Raw genomic sequence first — 10,263 nt, forward strand, 5'->3', positions numbered from 1 at the left:
ATTAAAATACATACATTGTTGTTGGCTGAAATGGAGGTTGGGCTTAGAATTCCAACCTGGCCGAGGATGGTATGCTTGGGGTTATTAGTCCCAACAAAATCCACGTCCTCCTGATTGAGAGAGCAAATGTGGTATGGGAATCCATAATCAGGTTAGCCTCTTGGTGTGGAGACTCCAGCCTTTTCATGAGAAGATCCATCTTAGCAGCAAGCATATCGATACTATCGATCTAGTGAACTCCCTTTGGTCGGGGTGGTTGCCTATCTCCTTTGCAACTATGGTTGGAAGCAATCTTGTCCACAAGCGTCTTTGCTCTTGCAATGATAAGAGAGAGGAATGAACCACCTGCTACTGCAATAATGTGGTCTTGCGCTTGCTGAGTGAGACCACGGAAGAAATTCTGGATGATCAGCCATTCCTCCATGTCATGGTGTGGGCATGCTGCTATGTATTCCTGGAGACATTCCCAGACTTCCGACATGGCTTCATACGGGAGTTGCTGAAAGCTGGAAATTCTATTTCGTAGGGCGTTGGTCTTGCCCAGCAAAACATACTTTGCTAGGAATGCATTAGAGCAGTCATCCCAAGTGGTGAATGCATCGTTGTTGGTGTCAAACCATGATTTGTTTTTTTTCGAGCAAAGAGAATGGGAACAGTCAAAGATAAATATTATACATCGTAGTACCCTTGGGGTTGATGGTATTACTCAATTCCAGGAAATTCTAAAGCTAAACGTTGGCATCTTGAGATGCCTTACCACAAAAATGACTTGCTTAGACCATGTTCACCAGTCCAATCTTCAGCTCAAAGTCATCAATGCCTTGATCATGATTTAGTCCAGTAGTAATGTGGCTGCTGGACGGGGCTGAGAATTGACGGAACGTCTTCTGAGCCATGGATGATGAAGCTGGTGTGGATGAACTCTAACCCAAGAAAAGTTTCTTCTGAGGTGGGACGACTCTGCAACTCACAATTCTACCAATTCTTTCTGGATTCGGGTCGAACTTAGTTGGTAGATTGAAACTGGTCATGCACTGCTCTGCATCAATCACAAAAATAGAGAGAGCAATGGTAAGAGAACTAAAATTAGCAATAATAAAATAGTAAATTTTATCAATCAATTCTATGATACTTTTAGTCAATTGCTTCCCCAGCAACGGCACTAGAAATGTATGTTGGTGTCGCTTATGCTCAATAGAAATGGATATTCTGCAAGCGCACAAAATCACCACTGTAACAATTCACCTTGGAGTATTCTAGGATATTGTAAATATCCTCAGGGAAGCACTATGGTTAAAGAGTATCAAGAACGGAATTGACAAACTTTACTCGTTATATCAACTAACTAATTCAGCAGGGGTAAGCTAGGTAAATAGATATCATAAATGGTCAGGCAATGACCGTTTGACAAAGGAGACTCTACACCTTAGAGAGGAAAGTAGCTGGAAAGATAACGAGCGAGATAACATACATGAAACACTTCTAAACTATCGAGTTAGCCTTCCTAGACTAAACTTAGCTTCTGACATGATATCGGGAACCTAGAGCTTACTTCGGCAGCCTCAAAGGACTCAGATAGGGATAAGAAGGGAGTTCAACGATAGACGGCGACTACAGCTATGAAAACACCCAAACATGGTGGACTACAAAGGACGGACAAGGTTGTCACCACTTGCCGCCTACCACTGCAGTACCGGGGTGGAACACACTTTCTAGCTAACAACAATCCAGACACCACATTTGCACTCGGTTTTATGATTTCTCTTGAGGCCTTTAAGAGAAATCCACCTCAACCTAGAGAACTAACTTGAGTTTACTAGTCCGGGCGAGAAAACCCGTAAGGTAAGATCCCGATAAACACGAAAGATAACTCAGCTTGAACTAGAGGATTTACTTCCGCACACAAGTACTCGTACTTGGAAAGAAACATGGAAAGTAAAGCTGACTTGAAAAGATAAAGAAGATAACTTATATTAATAAAGTCAAAGGAAAAGATACAAGGGCTTATATCAAACTCTGATGATGAATCTGGAATCTAGAGACAAGCTTGAGTCGACTCTAACTTCCAACTACTAAACCTACTCTAGAAATGAAGAGAGAAGAGAGCTCCTTGGTGTGTATTTACAAGTGAGGATGGATGGCCTATTTATAGTAGCTCAAGGTCGGTACTTGGACAAAGTGCATTGATGGTAAGCAAGTAGGTCAGCCGGCGTAGCTTCCACGCGAAGATGGTCACCGGGGGCTGCAAAGTGGGGTCGACCGGCCTCCCCTAGGCCGGCCAGCCTGGGGATGGCGCCGTGTGGCACCGACCTTCTGGTGTTTGGTCTTGATTTGCTCCTGGAGTCGGTTTTTAGTTGCGTTGGTCTGAAGCGCAAGTTGATAGGCCGGCGGCCTAGGCAAGGTCGGTCGACATGGCTCTGGTGCCTTTGGACCCTCCTTTCGCCGATGTTGCTTATCAATGGTTAGGAGTTGTCTAGGGTAGTGGGTCACTGATTTTTGGTTCTGACTTGTGGGCCTTTGAATCCATGGTAGATGCCTTTCGGTTCATTCGATGAAACCGACATGCAATCCATGGCATAGAGACAATGTAAGGGTGTCACTTTGCCTCTGGTTTGAAGATGTGGCACAATGTGTAGAGGTGCTAGGCCGGCTGGCCTAGGTGAGGCCGGTCGGCTTGTGAATTTTGTCCAATTTGCTTCATTTTTTGGGTATAGAGTCTCCTGCAAGCACAACTCATCTAAAACTTGTGGAACTCGTTATAACTAATAAAAATATGTATGGAACATGGTGCGAAGCTCAATTTTGACGGTTAAAATGTGAAATAATGGCCATCAACACCGCCCTAGGTAAAAAATTTCCGCCCACACCACAAATTTTCGATAGCCCCGGAAATTCCAGACTGCGCCCAACTAAAACGTCCATAACTCTTTACTCTGGACTACGAATTCGATGATCTTGGACTATATGGAAAGCTTATTTAGAGGGCTATATAACCCAACTAAAAAAGTCCCCAAGACCACTCAGTTCAAGTGTTGTGACTAGTGTGTCTCTCATGTTAGCACTTGAAAGGTTAGGTTTGAGCACTGAGACATAAGCAAAGCTATCAACGTCGGATCCCACTTGATTGTATGGAATTACTTATACTCAATATCAAAAATTAAACACAATACCATTCTCTTGAGGTTGAATACTTTCATCATGCCACTATTCTTCAGTATCCCACTTTGAGGGTTTGCAAACATTTCCTTTGCCTCTTTCTTGAGCATTATCCGTCTTGAGCTAGTGCCTTGAGGTTTCTCATCATATATGATCAATAATCAAGTTGAAATTCTCAAGACACCTAAATTTATATGATTCAACAATGATTGATGCTAAGCAACTTGTGACTACCATGGTCCTGATTGGTCCATAAATGCTAGCACTAACTTGCTTCTTCACCCTAGCATAGATTCATCGATGCCAGGCCCTTTGCTTGCCCTTCTCCCTTGCTTAGTACCTCATAGCCAAGTTCTTACTAACCCTTAACCATCTTGCCATCTTATATCACACATAGCCTTCTGTCACAATATATACTCATTGAATTCTATTTCCTCAACAACTTGATTCATATTCCAACTCTATGACCAAGTAATCAAGAATCTTCACTTCTATTGAAACATTAAGCTCTTGATCACATTTCCTCCTTCTTGATCAAAATACCAGTGCATTATACTCATTGAATTCCATTTGTCCAACAAGCTGAATTTTATACCGACTTTGTGATCAAGCAACCAAGAATCTTCACTTCTATTGAAATATTAACCTCTTGACCACATTTCTTCCTTCTTGATTAATATACCAATGCATTATACTCTTTGAATTTCATTTGTTCAACAAATTTATCCATATAACAACTTTGTAATCAAGCAACCAAGAATCTTCACTTCTATTACAATATTAAGCTCTTCATCACATTTCTTCCTTCTTGATCAAAATATCAATCCTTTATCAATCTTTAATCGTTCATACAAGCAAGCATCATTGAGACCAAATAATAGCCCTTGCAACTTTGTCTCCTTTTCCTTTTAAATTTGATTGCCCTTTCTTCAATTTGAGATATTATAATTTTGGTACACTCATTTGCAATGAGATCTATTCAAAGCTCATGGAACTTATTAGTTCTTTAATTGTGTTATCATTCAACCACCAAAACCTGAAGTGACAACACATAATACATAAAGTTGAAATTTATTTTCTTAAAATGGTAGGTAGTTCATTGGAAGTGGATAGAAGACTGCAAAAGCTCCAATTTTGTCGTCTGAATTTATTGACTTGGAAGTTCAAAGCGCAGACATTCGTAAAAGTCATTATCTGAAGGTTGCATTTATTATTACGTATGTTGCCGCTTGAATTAAAAAAAACCATGAAGTTTGCACACATATTCAGTCCAAGACACATGTTGAAGAGAACTATAGAAGCGTGTGATGGGCCTGAAAATGTTATGGAATTTCTAATGCAGTTGGACCATCTGAGATTCCGGAGAAGAATGGAAGGTTCCAGAGATGATCGAATCAGTTTTCTTTCAATCCTCGTGTCATAAGGGACAAACTTTTTTCTTAGCATAGACTAATCCTAATAGCATATAGTAACTAGATTCTACATCACTTAATTTCTCTAGTTACATCCATGGCATAAATTCACGATATACGTACCACTGAATATCTGTACACTCCTTGATATTCACTGGCATGTCTTGGAGTGCCTTCTTCAATTTATGTCTTCTTTCTACCACCCTATGAGAGGATGATCCTTCATACCATTGCACCTTCTTCACCGATTTCATCAGCTGATTACGCAGCCCATCATAGTGTGTACTTCGGCCCAAGAATGGTCGATATCCTCCATTTGGTGCTCCTATTGGGCCGTAACATGTTTTACTTCGATAGGAAGCACAGGGAAATCGTCTGCTAAGAGCAGAAATGAAAACGGTTTGATTGGGAACAACAGCAGGGTTCAAAAATCATGCTTCCCTGTTCTAATAAATACGAGCTGGTTAAATGTCAATAAGATTCATATTTTGCTTAGTTTAAGAAATACAACTGATACGCCATTTGTGATATGGATCACAAAAGCACTCACGAGCAATTTTAACATGCCACGTCATTAGTATCTAATGATTATTCGCCAAATATCCTCAAGTGCCTACCAGCGTATCCAAACACAAATAAAGTGAGCTATTCCCGTGCAGAACACTTGGGGTGATCAAAACAAGCAGTCAGGTAACTATGCCATATTTTTTTGTGTAAGGTAAACTCAAACCATGCCATACGTGATTAAAATAACATGGCCAAAACGAAACTTAAATTCAAGTGTTACGAGCAAGAACTCATGGAAGAATCATATATAATCAAGGAGCAGGTTCCCAGATTTCCAAATTTTTTCTAGTTTAAAATATGCCCATTGCATTTAATAGCCAGAATAAATTATGCTAATTATTTTGCAAATGACAGCGACAAACAGAGCAACAAAAAAAAAAGGTCCAAGTAGATACTGGCAAAGAAGAAAAGGAAAATAAAAATCGTTTGCAAATAATCAACCATTTATACAAAAGTATTGAGCTGACGTCTGTCAAACTGGTACAAGTATCATGCTAGCATAAGCAAATATATAGAAAAGTTAGTTTGCAATGTACAATAAAAATGCATCAGCTATCTTTCGTTTGAACAGATGATTCAATGTAGCCATGGCTGTGACTACACAGCATATGACGCAAATTGTGCAATATAGGTATTGCTATATCATACATCATCTTCTTCAGGCTTATCAGACGGCCTGATAAGAGGGGCTACCCTTTCAGAAATGATTGCCTTACCATACTCATCCTTCTTGACAGGGTAGAGCACATAGTGCTGAATTATGAATAGAACATCAAAGAAAACTGTCTCCTACAAAAACCGAATAACATAATTTACTTAGTCAAGCTCTGCAAGCAGCAAGGGAAACTTCTACGTAGATAAGAATGTGTTGTTAAAAAAATCAATAGGTCCTCGAGCAATAATGTTAATATTAGGAGTCATGCTCACCAATGAAAGTAGAGTTTTCCCAATATTTCCATAGAAATTTACCAGCGTATCTGCAGCATAATTTGATCCATGAGAACTAAAGGAAACCGATACTTCTAACAATATCCATGCAGTAAACTAAAGGTTTAATCTTACGTTGATCTATAGATTGGACACCCATCTGACCAAAATTGAGCACCCCTCCCGTCAGATCAAGTAAAATGTTACCAATGCTCCAACCAATTGTGCTCTTCCGCCTGAAGTTCATGATGGCCTAAGCCAAGAAAGAATAACATTAAGCAATTAATATATCTATGTGCAAATTTGATCAGATAAACTTCAGTTAATTCAATATTAGTTCCTTGGATCTAAAAACTTCTAGGCATCTAATGCATGATAGACACCAAAAAATTCTGATGCATGACAGACTCCAAAACTGTTTTCAAATTCCTTTGACTAAGAGGGCTCAAAAACTGTTTCCATTGTTTGAATCAAACAACATTTTCTAGAAAGCTATACTGTTGTCCAGTCTTCCAGGAGTCAAATGCATGAAAGGAACCGCGAACATCATGTCAGATGTGTCCTTTGAAAGCCTATTTAATGTGTTACTCCCCACAGTAGTCCAGTGACAAAGGAGATGTTGAACATTTATGTCCTTTTGGATATCTTTCATTGGAAATAAAAAGAGCTGTGTAGATTTTTTTCTTCAAAAAACTTTCACAATAACATAGTTTTATCACAAATATATTAAGATCCAGTACCAATTATCAGCTATAGATGATTTGTTGAATTAAGATATCACTAGTTCCAAATATATATGTACACATCCAGAGACAACCTATTGAATAAGTAAAGTGTTGTTAATAATTATCAGTACCTGAGGAATATACTTGATTGCTGTCATACCAACTTGTATTGAACTGAAATTCACAAGGAACGTTCAAAATGAGTGCCACAGTTACCAAGAGGATCAAGTTTAATTAGCTACTACCCCAACTGATCATAGCCGACTGTCCCCACTCTCCACAAGTAAAGCTAATAGGACTTCCAAATAATGAGGAAAAAAAGAAAACTTACTTGAACACGTCAATAAGCCAAAGCCAGTCACTTTTTGGCCAAGCAATAATTAGGCAAACAATAGCTGCAGTCCAGACAATAGCAGTAATTGATATGCAAACTTTGGAGACTTTCTGCATTCCTCGCTGTATATTACGAGTTCAAAAATTCAACAAAATTAGGATTGAGTAGCTAGGAGATACCTTCATGGTCAACAAGATAGTAAACTAACCTCATATATAAATACTTGGAAAACAGTGAAGGTTGTCAATGCAACCGCATGTAGTGAAAAAGCAACATCATTTGCAGCAACAGGAATCATCTACAGAAAAAAAAGCATCATAGTTTATACCTATAAAGAACAATGCCAAGTAGGCACCGACATCAAGAAAAATGTACTGGTACCACCTGAAAATGGACATGGATATACAATCTCTGTTCTTAGAAGTTATGTAATAACAACTAACAGCAAAACTGATATAACAACAGTACAACACTACCCATTATTTTATAACTTCGTTTGGCAACAGTTTATAAGGTATGGCCTTCAAATTTTTAACTTCACCATGCAGCTGTAAACCCAGTGCTGAAGCAAGATTATCTTTCTAGATAACATCTTCACATTTCCTTGACATGCGTCTGCAGCTAACGCAGCAGCATCGCTCCAAGTTCCAATTCATGCCAGTAATAACCCAGTTCAGCATTAGTATGAAATGTGCTCTGCACAAAAAAGATGTGCTTGCCTGACATGGATCAGCAGCTTACATAACCGCTGCAGTTGGCACTATCAAGGGAACCATCAGGTATATGAACTATGAAGTGCAATCTTGAAAACTACCAAACCAGCTTAAAAGAGTAGTTAATTTGAAATCATTTAAATAAGAGCATGCAAAAATATTTTTTTGTCAATCAATACAGCAAGATCTGAGCACAGAACATTAAAATGTTGATATACAGATGGTTTTACATGCCCAACAAACGTTCTGATTGAACATGATGCAAATGCGCAAAGAAGCAACCAATCATCAATTAGCTTACTCATTTCCAATATGAACTATAAAAATCTGAATTTAATATGTAACATTCATATCTGAATAGATAGCGCAGAAAGAAAAAAAAAGCAGGACAGACCTCTTTGTCACCATATTTGTCATGGTACTGTCTCTGGATAAACGGGCTGAAGAACAGAGACGCATTGTATATGAGGTAAGATGAGTGCTTTGTCAAGTTCAACACCAGAAAATCAAAGTTCAGACCCACAACACTGCAATAGATTGACATGAAATTAGCCATAGACCAAGGAACTTCCATTAAGAAAAGCATAGTCGGATCGGAAACCCAGAATAGGATTAACTGTTTGAGGTCAAAGCAATAACTTGGAAATTTACACACTACAAATCAGGATACAAATTCTGACATTGGACGTTACAAACAGATGCTGTGGCAAGCTTTAAGGTGTAGATTGAAGAAGACAGCCAAAAGGCCAAAGTTGGGTGGCGAAAACACTGTTAATGGCAAAGTAATAGTTTTTTCCCTCTGTCTAAGAAAAGCAGGACAACACCAGAACACGGACAAATTAAGAACCAAGTTAATAAAATAATAGTAAGCACACATGTTTCAGCTCGTAAGTGAATAGGATTCAACTGTAACCAAAATGTACACTAATCGATGATAAGAAAAGAAAGGGAAAATAAAGGAAAAGTGTTGAACTGATGGTGCGTGTTACAAGATATATCGTATTGGCCCTCTTCGACTGTCTATTATTTGCTGGCCATATGAGGAACCTTCCACCTACTTAAAGGATAGTAGTGTGTTGGAGAGAAGGCCACATAATATGAAGGCAAATTGGATGTACACCTGTGCTCATTCCACCTAGTTTCAAACACAAACGAAGCCAAAGTGCTTACCTAACAATTAACATACGCCCCCACCTATCCTGAGTAGGTTCATTCAGCACAATCCTTTATCATCTACGTACCCAGAAATGCGCACGCACCTCCCAATCTAACTGCGCCGCTGGAGCCATGTGACAGATAACAGAATTCCAGGGAATTCCCCGCAGCGGAGAATTGCTCACTGCTCTAAGTGTGTGTTTCGAAATTTGTAGACAGGCAGTGAGGACTGCAGCCCCTTACTAACCGCTCTCGGCAGCTTGCAGGGAACCCAGATGAACAGGATACCCAAAAAGAATTGATCGATTAGAGCTTCGCAAGGGTCACCCACTAGTCAATTAAGGGGCCCCAATTCGAGGCACGAGCACGGGAGTTCGAATCCCAACCCGGCCCAAGAAATGAGGAGCGGAACCAGGGCCGGCCAGGGGCAGGACGGTGCTGACCTCTTGCGCCGGTAGTTGAGGAGGACCTGCGGGTAGAAGCTGAAGGACCAGGCGAAGAAGGCGACCCAGCCCAGCACCTGGTACAGCACCTCCAACCCGACCGAGTTCCACGACGACGACATGGCCACGCCGCCGGCGCCTGATCCCTCCTCCCCTCCCCCTTCCTAACCCCCTCTCAGGCAGACAGGTTCTTTGGCTCCCTCCTGCGGGCCGAATGTCTCTGTCCCACTCGCTGCCTGCCATTTTTTTCTCCGTCGCGGGCGGATTTTTATAGTGGTGGAAAAGGGAGTCCGGCCGGGCTGCCAATCCGGAGGAGATGCTGGTGCCTGGTGGAATTGATGAACGGGGAGCTGTCTCCCGACGTCGCCGTCACAACGGACGTCGTCCCACTCCTCCCCCGTCTCCTAGGTGGAGACTGGGGAGGGGATGGGCGCGTTGTGTGCATAGCGGTTAGCAGGAACGGAACGGAACCGGATGCCACGTGACGTGAGGCAGCCTTCGATTCTACGCTCGCGCCGTTACACCATGTATATATATATATATATATATATATATATATATATATATATATATATATATATATATATATATATATATATATATATATATATATCGGTAGCAAAATTGTGATGTGAAATGTCAAGAAGCAACAACATAGATGATATCGTTATATCATTTTATATGATTACATCATCTTACAAAGTTAGTATGCTTCACGTGAAATCCGCACAAACAAGGAAACTTTTGCACTCTAGCAACGGATTCAGTTCCATGTGTTGTGACAACTAACCAGCTGGAAATTGCATTAAATGTTGCCACTAGAACATCAGG

General features: G+C 40.3%; 1 protein-coding gene across 3 annotated transcripts; it reads right to left on the bottom strand.

Moving 5' to 3' along the window:
- Positions 1-4,526: 4,526 nt before the first annotated feature.
- On the bottom strand, positions 4,527-9,680 carry LOC120666014 (cystinosin homolog). 3 transcript variants are annotated; one of them, XM_039945785.1, is made up of 9 exons: positions 9,433-9,680; positions 8,229-8,361; positions 7,330-7,419; positions 7,119-7,243; positions 6,919-6,961; positions 6,198-6,315; positions 6,063-6,112; positions 5,852-5,924; positions 4,527-4,946 (listed from the first exon to the last, which is right to left on the bottom strand). In XM_039945785.1, the coding sequence occupies exons 1-9, from the start codon at positions 9,552-9,554 to the stop codon at positions 4,894-4,896; spliced, it is 807 nt and encodes a 268-aa protein (XP_039801719.1). In that variant the 5' UTR covers positions 9,555-9,680; the 3' UTR covers positions 4,527-4,893. The 3 variants fall into 3 exon arrangements, with proteins under 3 accessions (XP_039801719.1, XP_039801720.1, XP_039801718.1); XM_039945786.1 differs by having other exon boundaries at positions 4,534-4,943; XM_039945784.1 differs by lacking the exon at positions 4,527-4,946 and having other exon boundaries at positions 5,539-5,924.
- Positions 9,681-10,263: the final 583 nt, after the last annotated feature.

Source organism: Panicum virgatum, chromosome 3N (assembly GCF_016808335.1).
Source record: "Panicum virgatum strain AP13 chromosome 3N, P.virgatum_v5, whole genome shotgun sequence".
NCBI lineage: Eukaryota > Viridiplantae > Streptophyta > Magnoliopsida > Poales > Poaceae > Panicum > Panicum virgatum.